Genomic DNA, 17,336 nt, shown 5'->3' with positions numbered 1-17,336 from the left:
AAAAATAAACATCAGTTCCCTGATGAGGATGGATCACTTGAGGATTGCCTGTTCTGTTCATTTCCTCTGAAGCACCTGGCATTGGCCACTGTCGGAAGACAGGATACTGGGCTAGAGGGACCACTGACCTGACCCAGTACGGCCGTCCTTATGTTCTTTGGCTGCACATATGAAACTATTATTATAGCCTAAAGTCAGACAAGATGGGAGGAAAGGAGAAGAAAAAAAATAAGCTACTTAAAGTTCTATATTAAAGTGAAAATGTGGTATGTTAGTGAGGGAGACATTGCATGTCAGATGGATATTCCCACACCAACTATTTTTAATGGGATAAGCTCTCTTCCCCAAATAAAAAACGTAATCATTACTCACTACTTTCTCAGACCAAGAAACAGCACTAGGCTAAATCATCAGAGGTTTGATTAAAACTGGAAAAATAACCTGAAGTATTAAGTGGAAACCCGTAACGTTTAACATCCACAACTAGACAACTGTAGCATGTAACCTGATACAGCACTAAAAAACACTTGATTTTGTCTATCTAGTTGGAATATGCCATAGCAGAGAAAGAAGTGCATTTTTAAACAGCTACCTCAAGCTGTTTCCTAGATTCAGCATTTACCAGATAACAGGGGTGTATGAGTGTTAAATTGTCTGATGCAATTAGATTACGTTACCAGTGTTTCAAATGGGGTGGGCTAGCTCAAATGAGCCAATCATTTAAAACCACATCTTTTCCCATAGCCTAGACATACACTCAGGACACAACTTCACTAGAAAAAAAATAGGTGTGTTCTTAAATTACCTAACAGGAGGTAAAATCCAAGTGAAAGCATTAAGGCTGTTTGTCACTATCACATAAGGTAGAGATGCTGCGGGCACCTAGGGGTTTATCCTGACCATGCTAACTCATATGAAAACCACAAACGGCCTTGCCTTCATGACAGGTTTCAGAGGGGTAGCCATGTTAGTCTGTATCAGCAAAAACAACGAGGAGTCTTTGTGGCACCTTAGCGACTAACACATTTATTTGGGCATAAGCTTTTGTGGGCTACAGCCCACTTCATCTGATACATGGCGGGAAAATCCCGTAGGCAGGTATATATACACAGCACATGAAAAGATGGGAGTTGGGGGGGAGGGTGACTGCTAACAAGGCCAATTCAATCAAGGTGGATGTGGCCTATTCCCAACAGTTGACAGGCCCTATGGGACACCTTGGCCAGGCTGACGTGTTAAAGGGGAGTTTGACAAAGGCGCTAAGGCAGGGCAGCTCGCGCTTTGTAGAGACACCTTCTGCCCTAGCCTCGCCACCTCCTCGGGGCAGCGGCGGCAGCAGCAGCAGCTCGCCCTGGCAGCGTGCAGGGCGGCGCAGGGACCAGCGCACCTGTGTTCTCCTCCCCGCGCTTGAGACTCCCCAGCCGAAACGGGGCCAGGGGTCCTGCCTGGCACCGCCAGAGCGGCCCGGGGCGCTCAGCGGCCCCTCCTCGCCGGCGGCGGCCCCAGCCCCAGCCCCAGCGGCCCGGCTCTCACCTGCTGAGGGCCTGGATCTCGGGCGGGATGCTGTGCAGCCGGTTGCCGCCCAGGCTGAGGCTCTGCAGCCCCCGCAGGCCCAGCAGCGCGGCGGGCAGCTCGGCGAAGCGGTTGCCGCTGAGGTTGAGGACGCGCAGGGAGCGGGCGAGCGGGGCCTGCCCCAGCCCCTTGGGCAGCGCGCCGGGCCCGCCCAGCCGGTTGTTCTTGGCCAGCAGGGTGCGGAGCCGCGGCAGCTCCAGCAGCTCGGCCCCCAGCGCCGCCAGCCCGGTGCCGCTCACGTCCAGCACCTCCAGCGCCGGGAACCAGCGCGCCAGCCCCGCGGGCAGCGGGCCCGACAGGCGCCGCGACAGCACCAGCCGCCGCGTCTCGCCGCTGCGCCGCGCCTCCAGCTCGGCCGCCACCGCCACCGCCGCGCCCGCCTCGCCCGCCCCGCGCCGCGGCAGCTCCAGCTCCAGCAGCCCCGCGCCGCCGCCGCCGCCCCCCGCAGCCCCGGCCGCCTCCTGCGGCTCCATCCCGCTAGGCCCGAGCCGCGCTCTCTGGCCCCGCCCCCTCGCGTCGCTGGGCTGGCGGCACGTGGTGCGCCATGCAGCGCGCGGGGCGGCTCTGCCCCCACCCCGGGGCCGCGACCTGCCCGCGCGCTACGGGCTCCTCGTGCGCTAGGCGTGTTCCCGCGCGCTGCCTCCTGCGTCACCCCGCCGCTGACATGCTGGCCCCGGCTGCAGCTGCGGGGGCCGGGCGGGAGCCTCGCTGGGAGCTGCCGGGGGACCAGAGCTCCCACAGGGAAAACGGGTCCCCCCCCCCTCAGGAGTCTGTCCCTGGAACCCTGCAGTGCCCCGCTGGCTGCCAGCTCCAGAGTCCCACAGCCCCTGGGGTGAAGCGGAGACTGGCACAGAGGTCTCTGCAAGTTCGGGGTTTGAAGCCCATGGCCTGTGTGACATAAGCCTAGCCTATGTATTATGCGTGGTGCGGGGTTCCCTGAGGCTGGGGGTGCCACCGGGCCGGGCTGTCTGTAGCTGGCAATAGGGGGCCCCTGCCAAGCTGGTGAGTCTTGCACCGCTTTTTATTTTTCCACTAATTTTTAGACCCTTTTTGTGGGTGATTCTCTGCCTCCTCCCTGCCCCCACCAGTTTATATCACTTGCATGCGTATCACCACCCCACACTTTTTGTTGGGAAGACCAAGATTTACAGGACTGTAGATAAGCTCAGATTTCAAAGTAGCAGCCATGTTAGTCTGTATCCAGAAAAAGAACAGGAGTACTTGTGGCACCTTAGAGACTCCAGTCTATGCATCCGATGAAGTGGGCTGTAGCCCACGATAGCTTATGCTCAAATAAATTTGTTAGTGTCTAAGGTGCCACAAGTACTCCCGTTCTTTTTGTAGATAAGCTCAGACTCCGGCCTAAGGATTTTCCTGGCTTCTAGACAGATGGTGGCATGAGTTTGCTCCTGAGTCAGTCCATGCACAGCAGTGCGTATGGAGCTTATTGAAAGGGGTTGCAGATGTCACAGAGGGGCTGCGCTGGCACCACTGACTGCACTCTGACTTCAGGCGTCTTCATCTCGGATGACTGTTTACAGCAACTGAGTTATTCCAGGGAGGAATTTAGCCCATAAAAGCCTCATTGACGCTGATGGGCATAGCCACTGTCCATCATTCTTGAAAAATGTAAGAAACAATCAAGCTCCTTTTTGTAGCCAGTAGTAGCTGTAAGAGTAGGAGCCACCACCCAAAACACAGGCACATGGCAAGCCTTGAGTAGCTTGTGGTTTCCCTGGAGACCGAGAAAATGGGGTATTGAGTGGTGGAGTATGTGTGCATGAAGCTGCAGAAACACAGACACAGCCAAAGAAACCTTGATAGCATGGCTCTGAGAAAAAATGCTAAAAGACAGAACTTTTGGGTAGAGCTTTTGGTTAGAGTGCTGACTGGAAAGGAGCTTGGGACTGTGAGCAAAGAAACTGTCTCCTGTTGTTTGGTTCCTCCTGTGTTCAGAGAAAAAACAATTTTGTACATTCTTTTAAAGTGAACAGGATTGCATAACCACCCCCCTCCATCGCTGACTATCATCAGTTTTGCCTCCTTATGGAGGGATGGCTTTGGACTCTGAAAATTGGCTAATCGCTGAGGTAAAAAAGTGATAACAATACCTTATCCATGTTAATTAATAACAGGACTGGAGGGAATTTCTTGAACTAAATTTCTTTTTATAGGCAATGGTTGTTTTTTAAACCAAGTTTTTGTTCAGAATTTTGTATATCAATATTTTGCATTACATGTTTCATTTTTTTCATTTACATTTTAATAAAATTATTTTAAAATTGTTTTAACCATTTTGGTAACCATTTTGATAAAAAACATCATGAAAAATAAGTTCATTTTGAATTCTGGAGAAAGAAAAGAACTTCTTGCAATTTTTTTTTTCATTTTTCAGCCAGCTCTAGTTACTAATATAACTTCAGATTACCCCCCCCCCCCAGTTTTGTTATGCTTTTGATTGTAAACTAGGACTCTGATCCTGCAGTTTACTCCATTAGCACATTGGGGCCAAATGAGTAATTGAGTCTAAACTGATGAAATGCACACCTTCTGGGTCCTTCAGCATGTATGTTATACTGATGTAGGCTTCCTTAAGCTCCTTAACTGAAGTGTAATTTACACTCCTCCCCTTTTAAATCACCTTTGATTTAGACACACTGACTGAAGGAAACACAAAGTTGGTGTAAAGGAATTGTAAGGCCTGCACTGGAGAATGCACTGAATGCAGAGAGCCTCCTTAGCACGTGCCAGCAGTCCTTCAGGAGGTGAAAGTAGTGAGTCAGAGGCAGGAGGAAGCATGGCCAAGGTTTTCCTATATGCTCATTGTTCCCCAGTGCCACAAAGATCATAGAGGTCATTGCAGCCAGGGTGCAAGTCCAACCTCTGGGGTTGAATCATTCTCTGGTAACCCCAAGATTGGGGTCCCCAACTCTTGGTCTTTGCATCGGTGTCTGCATGGGCACAGGAATTAATTCCCCTTAATTTATGTGAGGTCTACACTAAAAGGTAGTGTGAAAAATTCACACCCCTGTGCAACATAGTTAAGCCGACCTACCCCCGATATAAACCATTTTAGGTTGATAGAAGAATTCGAGCTAGCTACTGCTACTGCCTCTCGGGGAGGTGAAGTAACTATAGGGATGGGAGAACCCCACCCATTGCTATAGTGAGTGTCTACCCAGAAGTGCTCCAGCGGTGTAGCTGCAACCTTGCAGCTGTGCTGCTGTAGTGGTTTAAGTATAAACATAGACACAGCCTTAGTGCAATATTGAAGGGCCTAGAAAAAAGTATAAGATGCTGAGAGTCCCTTAGATGAGTGACTCTCAATCTTTCCAGACTATGTACCCTTTTCAGGAGTCTGATTTGTCATGCGTACCCCCAAGTGACACCCCACTTAAAATACTTGCTTATAAAATCAGACATAAAAATACCGAAGTGTCACAGTACACTAGTATTGAAAATTTGCTCACTTTCTCATTTTTACCATATAACTATAAAATAAATCAATTGGAATATAAATATTGTACAGTAAAAGCTGTGTTATCCAGCCCTGTACCAGCTGGAAAGCTCTATAAACTGGCATTTCTAATCTTCATAGAAAGTCCCATTTATAGTCTGGTTGGTGCGGGGCTGGCAGGCTCCCCGCTTGGCTCCCCAGAAGCAGCTACCTGTCCTGCCTGCTCCTAGGTGGAGGCATGGCAGGCAGGTCTGCGCACTGCCCCTGCACCAAACACTGGCTTTGCAGCTCCCATTGGCTGGGAACCGCAGCCAGTGGGAGCTCCGGGGGCGGTGCCTGCGGTTGGAGGCAGCGTGCAGAGTTGCCTAGCTGCACCTCTGCCTAGGAGCAGGTGGGACAGGTCGCTGCTTGCAGGGAGCTGCCTGAAGTGAGTGCCCCCCAGATCTGGCACCCCATCCCCGTGCCCCAACCCCTAGCCCCGTACCCCATGCTGCACCCAAACTCCCTCCCAGAGCCCATGCCTCACATCCCCTCCCATGCCCCAGCCCTGTGCCCTCTCCCACACCAAACTCCCTCCCTCTTAGTTAACCGGCATTTTTCACTTACTGGTACCCCACATTCCACCAACATGCTGGATAAAAAAGCTTTTACTGTACTTACTTTTCAGTGTATACTATATAGAACAGTGTAAACAAGTCATTGTCTGTATGAAATTTTAGTTTGTACTGGCTTCACTAGTGTTTTTTATGTAACCTGTTGTAAAACTAGGCAAATATCTAGATGAACTGATATATCCCCTGAAAGACCTCTGTGTACCCCCCAGGGGCACACATACCCCTGGTTGAAAACCACTGCCTTAGACTTCCCTGGGAATTTTTCCCATTGTTTGTAAAAAATGGAGTTCCTCAATGATTCATTGGTTATCTGCTGTAAATAGCTCCCATTGGAACTTCCTGAATCTGATGCTTGCTCGAGGAAGAGCAGTCAGCCTTAGACTGAAACGTTCCAAAGGAACATTGTTATTTGGCAGGTAAGCGCTTGATGCACTCTGTGCCCAGAATGACTGGGCATTACTTTAGCGGGGCATTTGAGCTCCTTGATTTCAATTTGTGGCCCTTTGGACACAGGTTAAAAGCTGTGTAATCAGTTATCACTTATCTGCATAAGCAGCAAAGTGTTTTCACAATGGGTAAATTGACATTCCCAAGCACTTTTCCTGAGAAATCAACCTTTAGGCCTAACAGAGACTGAGCTTAATAACAAAATAGGAGGGGCTGTGCTCTTTTATGCATCTTTATGATGCATAAAGCCACAGTGAAAGGGTTTTTCATAAAGTTTTTTCTAAGTGGTTTTTACTTGAGACATCTCAGAAATATCAAATTTGATTGTACTGCAGGACTCACTAGTGGTCTCCTAATATTTAGCACAAGCTTTTAAAAGGTTAGACTAAAAGGCTCTTCTCCACTCAGTTGGTAAACTTTCACTCTCTTGATTCTTGGGATGTCATAACAGCTAGCCAAAGACTCAAAAGTAATAAAAAAATTTTAAGTACATGAGAAGCAGGAAGCCTGATAAACAACTAGTGGGGCTACTGGATGATCGATACTAAAGGAGCACTCAAGGACAATAAGGCCATTGCAGGGAAACCAAATGAATTCTTTGCATAGGTCTTCACGGCTGAGGACCTGAGGGAGATTCCAAAACATGAGCCATTCTTTTTAGGTGACAAATTTAAGGAAATGTTCCTGATTGAGGTGTCAGTAGAGGAGATTTTGGAACAAATTTATAAACTAAACAGTAATAAGTCACCAGGACCAGATGGTATTCACCCAAGAGTTCTGAAGGAACTCAAATGTGAAATTGCAGAACTACTAACTGTAGTCTGTAACCTATCATTTAAATCAGTTTCTGTACCAAATGACTGGAGGATAGCTAATGTGGTGCCAATTTTTAAAAAGGGTGCCAGAGGTGATCCTTGCAATTACAAGCTGGTAAGCCTGACTTCAGTACCCAGCAAACTGGTTGAAACTATAGTAAAGAACAAAATTGTCACACACATAGATGAACATGATTGTTGGGGAAGAGTCAACATGGTTTTTGTAAAGGGATCTTGGAGTCATTGTGGATAGAAAGTGGAAACATCCACTCAATGTGCAGCGGCAGTCAAAAAAGCTAACAGAATGTTGGGAATCATTAAGAAAGGGATAGATAATAAGACAGAAAATATCATATTGCCTCTGTATAAATCCATGGTATGCCCACATCTTAAATACTACGTGCAGATGTAGTCGCCCCATCTCAAAAAAGATACATTGGAATTGGAAAAGGTTCAGAAAAGGGCAACAAAAATTATTAGGGGTATGGAATGGCTGCCATATGAGGAGAGATTAATAAGACTTGTACTTTTCAGCTTGGAAAAGAGATGACTATGGGAAAATCTGATAGAGATCTATAAAATCATGACTGGTGTGGAGAAAGTAAATAAGGAAGTGTTATTTACTCCTCATAACACAAGAACTAGGAGCCACCAAATGAAATTAATAGGCAGCAGGTTTAAAATAAACAAAAGGAAGTATTTTTTCACACAGCACAGTCAATCTGTGGAACTTCTTGCCAGAGGATGTTGTGAAGGCCAAGACTATAACAGGGTTAAAAAAAGAACTAGATAAGTTCATGGAGGATAGGTCCATCAATGACTATTAGCCAGGATGGACAGGGATGGTGTCCCTAGCCTTTGTTTGCCAGAAGCTGGGAATGGACAACAGGGAATGGGTCTGTCATAGGTTTATTCCCCACTTTGAACTTTAGCGTTCACAAGATGGGGACCTGCATAGGCTCCTCTAAACTAAAATCCTAGTTTAGATCTGGTACGCTGCCACCAACTAGAAATTCCAGTGTCTAGTACACTCCCTGTTCCCCCAAACTTTCCCTGGGGAACACAGATCCCAACTTCCTTGGATTTTAACACAAAGGGAAATAATCCATTCCCTCCACCTTCTTCCCTCTCCCCTTGTCCTTGGGAGAGATACCTTGATTCAAACTCCTTGAATCAAACAAAGAGGGATTCACTTTTCCCCCTCCCCTTCCCCTGAAAATCCAAACAAGGGAAGAAATCAATCAAGTTCTAAAAAGAAAAGATTTTATTAAAGAAAGAAAAAAAAGTACACTCTCTCTGTATTACCAGGATGCAAAAATACAGGGTCTAATTTATAAACCTGGAGGGGCTTTTCCCCCCCCCCCTTTCTCAGAATAATCAAAGTAACAGCAAACAGAAATAAAGATATTTCTTCAGCAAACACACAATTGCAAATGTAGAAATCAATTATAAGACTAAACCGCCTTCTAATACTCACTATACTGAATAGAAGAAAATACTTCAGGAAACCTTGGAGAACTTGAAGAATATGTCTGGCCTCTCTTAAATCTAAAGAGAGAACGGCAAATCAAACAAAGGACACAGACAAAGACTTCCCTCCACAGAGATTTGAAACTATCTTGTCCCTTGATTGGTCCTCTGGTCAGGTGTTCATCAGGTTACTGAGCTTGTTAACCCTTTACAGGTAAAAGAGCCCTTAACCCTTACTATCTGTTTATGACAGGGTCACTTGATGATTACCTGTTCTGTTCATTCCCTCTGGGGCACCTGGCATTGGCTATTGTCGGAAGACAGGATTCTGGGCTAGGTGGACCTTTGGTCTGTCCCAGTATGGCCTTTTTTGTGTTCTTATGTAGTTCTTTGGTCACCATAAAGTCTTCCAGGTTTGAAAAAAAAATTAATCAAATGTCTAATGGCGAAAACAAGCAGAAAAAAATCCTTAATGTAAAATAAATCTTTCCATCTTCCTTTATCGATGACAAGGGCAGTAGCTTAATGTTTTTTATTTATTTTTTTCTTTGCAGGTCACCTATAAACAGTGTGAATACAAAAAAAAATCACTTCCCATCTCACTTGATCAAGCTTCACTTCCTTATTATCTGTGATGTCATAATCTGACTAGTTCTTCTGTTGTCCATAGAGTTTTCCAGGGTACACAACACCCAAATTTCTAACAACAAACCCAACCCAGCCTAAAGCACTTTAAGCACTTTTGTGATGGTGTTGGGAAATACCAACTAACCAACCCTTTCAGGCTTTATACATCATAAAGTCATAAAGGAACAAAAAAGTAAAATAAAATCCAGTGTGAAATAGCAGAGATTCTCACAAAGATGTATGAAATACTCAGTGAAATCCTGGCCCCATTAAAGTCAATGGGAGTCTCCCCGTTAACATCAACAGAGTCAGGATTTCACCCTATGTTGTTATCTTTAATAGCAGCTACTGGCACTGAACATGGGAAAGTTGCCAGTGCATGTGCTAGCTTTCAAGGAAAGTGTGTGCCCTAGTGACTAGAGAAGGGGACTGGTCTCCATATAGATTTTTGTACCAATATAAGCCCTTGTCTACACTACTACTACTTGTTATATACCCTAAAACTGCAGAACCCCTAGCATAGACACAGCATACACTAACAGAATGAGGAGTTCACCTTCACAAATAACATTATCTATGCTGACAGGAACACTATTCTGTCTGCATAGCGGTGTCTTCACTGGTGGTTTCTCCAGCATAGCTACGTCAGCCAGGATGTGTGGTTCTTTTACACCCCTTACTGACATAGCTATGCTGACGTGCCTGACCTAACTCAGGGCATGGCTACACTTGCAGCTGTAGAGCGCTGTGAGTTAAACCAGCCCTCACAGAGCACATTAGGGAAAGCTTTGCAGTGTATTTACACCGGGGCGGGTGAAATTTTTGGCCTGAGGACCCCATCGGGTTTCGTAAATTGTATGGAGGGCTGGTTAGGGGAGGGGGTGTGTGGCCTGGCCTCCACCTTCTATCTTTCCCCCTCCCCGGGACTCCTGCCCCATCCAACCACCCCTTCTCCCTGTCCCCTGGCTGCCCCTGTGGGGAACCCCTGCCCCTGACTGCCCCCTGCCACCCCATTCAACCCCTCACTCCTTCTGCCCGATATGTGGGCTCTGAAAACCTGGCACAGCAGGTGCGCCGCTCTCAGTTCTCTGACATGATATGCTGAGCAAGGTCCACTTGAGACCAGAGACCTTGTGTTCTGAGGTTTCCCAAATGTGCCGTCCCATCCCAGATCTGATGCAACTGTCCTAATGAGAGGGATGGCTGGGGGCTGGTGAAGGGGACCTCTGCACATACTACCTGTGGGTCGAGCCACCACCGGAGGGAGTCTAGTATCGGGTGAGGCAGGGTTATGATGCTGTCCAAAGCATCCCAAACTGGTCAATATACTGACGCTAGCCATGACTGGAGTGGGTGAAGCCTGAGTCTGGCATGCTGTACTATGTAGGTACAAGCGGCCATGTGCCCTAGGAGCTTCAGGCAATTCCTTGCTATAGTGGTGGGGCACTGCCTGAGGCCCCGTATGATGTCGCCCAGTGGTTGAAACCTGGCTTCCAGGAGGTATGCCCTGGCTTGAGTCGAGTCTAGCACTGCCCCTATAAACTCTATCCTCTGCAGAGGGTACAGTGTCGATTTGGCCTTGTTTATAAGGAGACCCAGTTCATCAAACATCCTTCTTATGAAGCCGACCTGCGCCTCAACTTCAGATCTGGAGTGGCCTTTGATCTGCCAGTCGTCGAGGTACAGGAACACCTGTACCTGTTAGGGGGCTTATTCCTTCGCCCTCTCACTTCCCTGGTCCTTCTCGCATGAACAGAGAGCAACAATACCCGAAGTCCAAAGGCGCAAACAATTCAATGTTTATTGGGGTGAACTTCCAGCAAGCATGATTCCAGTTTCCTTCCTTAGTGTCCCCCTTCCCTGCTCTGACACCTCAGAGCCTTGCCTGTGTCCCTGTTCCTATCCCCTGTTCCCATTCCCCCTTTAGCAAAACATGATCCCAGTTCCCCTATCCCCAGTCCCTGTTCCCATTCCCCCCACCCTTTACTTCCTGATTGACTGCAGACTATATAGTAAAACCTGAGTTTTGCTTAGCTATTCCTTAACCAATTCGTTTACTGAAATTTAACTAACCAATCCTAACATGGTTATTTAACCAATTATATTCCACCACCTTCATTGGTTTACACCCAACAAAATTAATTATACAGCAGACAGAAACAATTACAGAACCGGACAGAGACCATGCAAATAAACATACAAAACAATACAGAAGTGAGGATTTCACAACTACATCTATACAGACATAAGGGTTTTCCAGCTGTGTCTATTGATAAGTGAGTTCTTGCCAGACAGGATGCTATCAAACCAAGTTTCCTTTTACATCTTCTAGGTTCTTCTCTTTCTCTGGAGGTGATAGGAATATCAGAACAGGATTGTATTCCTAATAGCCCAATAGCACCTTATTTCAATGTGACTAGTTTGGAATGTGAGGATGTGACCATACACTTCCCAGCTTATGGCTGCCTAACTACATCTTAGCTGAAGGCCTTAGCCTGTCACAGTAAGGCCTGGTCTACACTAGGACTTTAATTCGAATTTAGCAGCGTTAATTCGAACTAACCGCTCAACCGTCCACACCAGGAAGCCATTTAATTCGAACTAGAGGGCTCTTTAGTTTGAATTCGGTACTCTACCCCGACAGGTGGAGTAACGCTAAATTCGACATGGCTAGCTCGAATTAGGCTAGGTGTGGATGCAAATCGAACTTAGTAGCTCCGGGAGCTATCCCACAGTGCACCACTCTGTTGACGCTCTGGACAGCAGTCGGAGCTTGGATTCTCTGACCAGCCACACAGGAAATGACCCGGGAAAATTTGAATTCCTTTTCCTGTCTGGGCACTTTGAACCTGACGTCCTGGCTGTACATCGGGGCGAGCTCTGCAGCACCTGCAACGATGCAGAGCTCTCCAGCAGAGGAGTCCGGCCAATCCAAGAATAGAAAGAGGTCCCCAGCATGGACAGACCGGGAAGTCCTGGATCTGATCGGTGTGTGGGGCGAGGAGTCTGTGCTGTCGGAGCTGCGCTCCAGCAAGCAGAATGCAAAGACCTTCGAGAAGGTCTCCAAAGCAATGATAGAGAAAGGATACAGCCGGGATGCAATGCAGTGCCGCGTGAAAATCAAGGACCTGAGACAAGGCTACCAAAAAGTCAGAGCGGCAAACGGACGCTCCGGAGCCCTGCCCCAGACATGCCGCTTCTACGAGGCACTGCATGCCATTCTAGGTGGGTCTGCCACCACTGCCCCACCAGTGACCGTGGACTCAGTGGATGGCATAGTGAACCTGGACAGTTCCTCCTCGATGTTCGCCGATGGGGAAGATGAGGAAGGGTCTGTGGAGGACGGCGCAGGCGACAGCGCTTACAATACCGCTTTCCCCGACAGCCAGGATCTCTTCATCACCCTCACAGAGATCCCCTACCAACCCTCCCCGGCCGTTAACCCAGACTCAGAATCAGGGGAAGGATCAGGCGGTAAGTGCTATAAACATGTAAACATTTATTTTTTATAAAACAGGTATAAAAAAATAGAAATACTATATATAAAATTTTCAATGAAAAACTATATGAAAAGTAGGTCCACACATATAGGGATTGAACAATAATCCTCCAGGGACAATTCAAGAAAGGTCTCATTTAGGTCCTCGAAAAGCCTCCGCAGGAGGTTCCTGGGGAGAGGTGCCTTGTTGGGTGCTCCGTGGAAGCACACTCTTCCGCGCCAGGACATCCTTATGTAGATGGGAATCATCGCCTCCACAAGCATGGCCGCATATGGTCCTGGTCTCTGCAGGGCTTCCCTTAGCATCCGCTCTTTGTGACTCCGAGGGACCCGCATCAGGGTGATCTCGTTCATGAAATGCTGCATCTAATTAGGGCAATTAGTGTATTGTTACTGTTGTGAATGGTTGACTTTTACTTTGCATAACAATGACCCTCGCTTAACAGCCACGTGTTGTAGGCCACATAGGAAAAGCATACATTGATCTTTCCCGTGCACTGGCGGGAGTGGCTGGAAAAGGGTCAGAGTATATGATTTCCAGATTGCCTTTAGCAGGAGGGCACAGCTATCCATTAACTGATAAGCAGAATGTACTGTAAGGCTTACCAGGACTGTCTGCTAGACGGATTCAGCTGTCTCTCCCCACTTGTCCGCTCTCCTGTGCAATGCCGCAGCCAATGAGAGCGTATTCCGAAATCTCGAACTTGTCCTGAGATCTCGTGAGACTTGTTGCCCTGTATGGTCTTGTTCAGAGAAACTGACTAGACTGTGTTCACTGTTCGCAAACATGTATCTGTTCAAGGAAATCAGTTACTTTTCCCATCACACAGCTGCGGCTCTTTCCCGGACTGCCCCGGCATCCCCCTTGCAGAGGCTGGCGCAGATTAGGCGGCGAAAGAAAAAGACTAGGGACGAGATGTTCGCGGAACTGATGGCCTGCTCCAGAGCCGAGGTGGCAGAGCAGAGACAGTGGAGGGAGACCCTATGTCAACAGCATCGCACACACATCGAACGGGAGGACAGGTGGCGGCAGGAAGACCAGCAGGCGACTCAAACGCTGCTTGGGCTAATGAGGGAGCAAACGGACACGCTCCGGCGCCTTGTTGATGTTCTGCAGGACCGCAGGCAGGAGGACAGAGCCCCCCTGCACTGTATCTGCAACCGCCCTCCCCCGCCAAGAAGTCCTGCCCCCCCCTCACCCAAAAGTACAAGACGGAGGGGCGGTAGGGGCCGTGAGAACTGTCACTGCACCACTGCATAGCGCTAATGTACCACACACTTCTCACGCTATAAATTTGTAGAAGTGCTTCCCTTACAGGCTCACCCAGTCCCAAATCCAAGTTTCATCCCCCCACTGTGTATTAGATTATTAAAAGCTGTTTGCTGTTATTCACTGTTTCAGTCACGTCTTTCGTGTCAGAGGATTTTTTTGTGTATGGGCCGGGGAGGGGATTTATAATTGCACGGTATAGCCTACATTACCAGGGTACAGACTTGGGGCCATGATCAACTGCAGGGCACACACACACTGCAGTCAGTAGGCACCAGGGTCACTCTGTGTGGTGTATGCTGCCCCGGGTCATTCTGTGATGTGTATGCTTGTCCAGGGTCCTAGCGCCTGCCACCCCCTTAATGTTAAGGCACGCTGCCCTTACCATGAACTTCCACTGTAGCAACGAGCCTCTCCGCTGCCCTGAGCCCCAACAAGAGCCCTCATCCACGGACAGATACTCACCCTTCCCCCACGCCCCTCACCCCTTCCTACGCCCAAACCCGCAGCCCAATGCCGTCATCCAAACCCCTATCCAAAGAAGGCACCACTCGCCCCTTCCTGCAAACCCACCCCTTCCTGCAATCCCTCCCCTTCATGCACAACCACTTGCAACCGTCCCCCACCCCAGAGACCTATGTAGTAGCAGGAGGATGTCATTCCTGTATGGAACAAGCGGTCTGTACATCAGTGCACACCGTGCCCAGCACAGTATGTGTCCATGTTTCAACACCTGAACAGAAATGCAAAGTAAAACAAAGATTTATTAATAATGAGTGTAACAATTAATTTGCTTTAAAACGTGCTTTGGAAGTGGGGGAAACTTTGAGAACGGGGTATGTAACCGCAGATCGAAATCGACACATACAGACACAGGCCCAGGGTCAGTTTCTCTTGAAAGCAAGTGGAGAGTCATAGGTTACCCTGCTCTCCGAGGAAACTTGCTTTCAAAGCCTCCCGGATACACAGCGCTTCCCGCTGGGATATTCTCTCAGCAACGGGTGTCTGGTTGAGCGTAAACTGCAGCCAGGCGATTTGCCTCAACCTCCCATCCGGACAAAAAGGTCTCGCCCTTGCTCTCACAGAGATTGTGTAGCACACAGCAAGCAGCAATAACTACGGGGATATTCTTTTCGCTGATGTCCGAGCGAGTCAGTAAGCTCCGCCATCTCCCCTTGAGACGTCCGAAAGCACACTCCACCACCATTCTGCACTTGCTCAGCCGGTAGTTGAAGAGTTCCTTCTCTCTGTCCAAGGCGCCTGTATAGGGCTTCATGAGCCAGGGCATTAGCGGGTAGGCTGGGTCCCCGAGGATCACTGTAGGCATCTGCACATCCCCAACCGTTATTTTGTGGTCTGGGAAGAAAGTACCTGCCTGGAGGCATTTAAACAGACCAGAGTTCCTGAACACACGCGCGTCATGAACCTTGCCCGCCCACCCAACGAAGATGTTGGTAAAACGTCCCCTATGGTCTACCAGTGCTTGCAGCACCATAGAAAAGTAGCCCTTTCGGTTAATGTACTCACTGGCCTGGTGGGCTGGTGCCAGGATAGGGATGTGAGTTCCATCTATAGCCCCACCGCAGTTTGGGAATCCCATCGCGGCGAAGCCATCTATGATGTCCTGGACGTTTCCGAGAGTCACTACCTTTGAGAGAAGTTGCTCAACGATTGCGTGGGCTACTTCAATCACAGCAACCCCCACGGTAGATTTGCCCACGCCAAAGTGGTTCGCTACTGACCGGTAGCTGTCTGGTGTTGCAAGTTTCCAGAGGGCTATGGCCACTCGCTTCTGCACACTCAGGGCTGCTCGCATCCGGGTGTCCTGGCGCTTCAGGGCAGGGGACAGCAAGTCACAGAGTTCAAGGAAAGTGCCCTTACGCATCCTGAAGTTCCGCAGCCACTGTGATTCATCCCAGATCTGCAGCACTATGCGGTCCCACCAGTCCGTGCTTGTTTCCCGGGCCCAGAATCGCCGTTCCACACCATGAACTTGACCCATTGCCACCATGATCTCCACTGCGCGGCGTACCCTGCTTTGTGAGAGGTCTGCGCCACTCTGTGAATTCCTGTCCTCACCGCGCTGCCAGAGCCTCCTCGCCCGATTTCTCAGCAGCTGACTGTGGAAGAGGTGGACGATAAGGTGCGAGGAGTTGACAACGGCCATAAGTGCAGCGATGATCGCAGCGGGCTCCATGCTCGCAGTGCTGTGGCGTACGTGCTGTAACTGACACGAGAAGGGCGCGAACAGATTTCCCGCCGGAGCTTTCAGGGAGGGAGGGCGTGATTGACGGTTCAATGACAACAGTTACCCAAAAGCACCCTCGACACATTTTTCCCCCAGGAGGCATTGGGAGCTCTACCCAGCATTCCAATGGGCAGCGGGGACTGCGGGAACTGTGGGATAGCTTCCCATAGTGCACCGCTTCCAAAGTCGACGCCAGCCCTGTTACTGTGGACTCAGAAATTCGAATTAGTGTATTTACTGTGGATACACAAATTCGACTTCATACGGTCGAATCCACAAATTCGACTTAAGTAGATTCGAAATAGTCTTGTAGTGTAGACAAGGCCTAAGAGAAGGCCATTACACAGACAGTGATCTTTTATACCTCTATAACTAGCTAAGTGATAAGAATACACCTACATTCTTAAAGTATAGGCCTTTGCAGACAGGCCTGAATATCTATATCCTAACAGTACCTGCACCTGCCGTTTGCGCAGGAACGCCGCCACGACTGCCATGCACTTGGTGAACACATGAAGTGCTGCTGACAGGTCAAAAGGGGGGGACAATAAACTGATAATGGCTGTTGGAAATATGTGGAAATATACATCCTTCAAGTCAAGGGCGGCATACCAGTCCCCTGGATCCAGTGAGGGGATAATGGAGACCAAAGAGACATGCGGAACCTGAGTTTTTTGACTAATTTGTTGAGTTCCTGCAGGCCCAGGATGGGTTCGAGGCCACCCTTGGCTTTTGGTATTAGGAAATACCGGGAGTAGAAGCCCTTGCTCCTTTGCTCCTGAGGAACCTCTTCCACTGCCCCTACCGAGAGGCTCAAGTGCACTTCCCATATAAGAAGTTACTTGTGAGAGGGGTCCCTGAAGAGGGATGGGGAAGGAGGGTGGAAGGATGGGAAGGCACAGAATTGGATAGAATATCCCCTCTGTACCATGCGGAGCACGCAGTGGTCCAAGGTGATACAGGACCATGCAGAGTAGAAAAGGGACAGTTGGGACAAACAGGTAAGTAAGGTTGGATCCAGTTCCAGTACTGGTGCACTGTCCTGGACCGCACCCTCAAAAAGCTGGTCTGGGGCTAGGCAGTGGCTTAGGGTGGCCCAAGCCCTGCTGAGGAGGGGTGCTGCCTCCTTCTACCGCTCCTATTCCTCCTACGAGGAGTGTCCTGTCAGTTCTGAGGTTGGTAGAACCTAGAGGGAGGCTGTGGCCGGAAATGCCTATGTTGAGTGGCTGGTATATGGAGCCTGTAAACGGGTTGACTCACCGCCGCGGCGCCTCCTGCTGGTTTTCCTGGGGAATTGGCTCTTTTCAGCGCGGAGCG

General features: G+C 48.9%; 1 protein-coding gene across 1 annotated transcript in view; it reads right to left on the bottom strand.

Moving 5' to 3' along the window:
• Positions 1-16,516, bottom strand: part of LRRC58 (leucine rich repeat containing 58) — a 34,220-nt gene extending 17,704 nt beyond the window's left edge. Inside the window, exons 1-2 of the mRNA XM_044991546.1 lie at positions 16,475-16,516; positions 1,534-1,982 (exon numbers count right to left, since the gene is read on the bottom strand). Coding sequence (XP_044847481.1) covers positions 1,534-1,982; positions 16,475-16,516 — 491 coding nt within the window. The remainder of the gene's footprint in view (positions 1-1,533; positions 1,983-16,474) is intronic.
• Positions 16,517-17,336: the final 820 nt, after the last annotated feature.

Source organism: Mauremys mutica, chromosome 1 (genome assembly GCF_020497125.1).
Source record: "Mauremys mutica isolate MM-2020 ecotype Southern chromosome 1, ASM2049712v1, whole genome shotgun sequence".
Lineage (NCBI taxonomy): Eukaryota > Metazoa > Chordata > Testudines > Geoemydidae > Mauremys > Mauremys mutica.
This window is presented reverse-complemented; position numbering and strand designations above follow the sequence as displayed.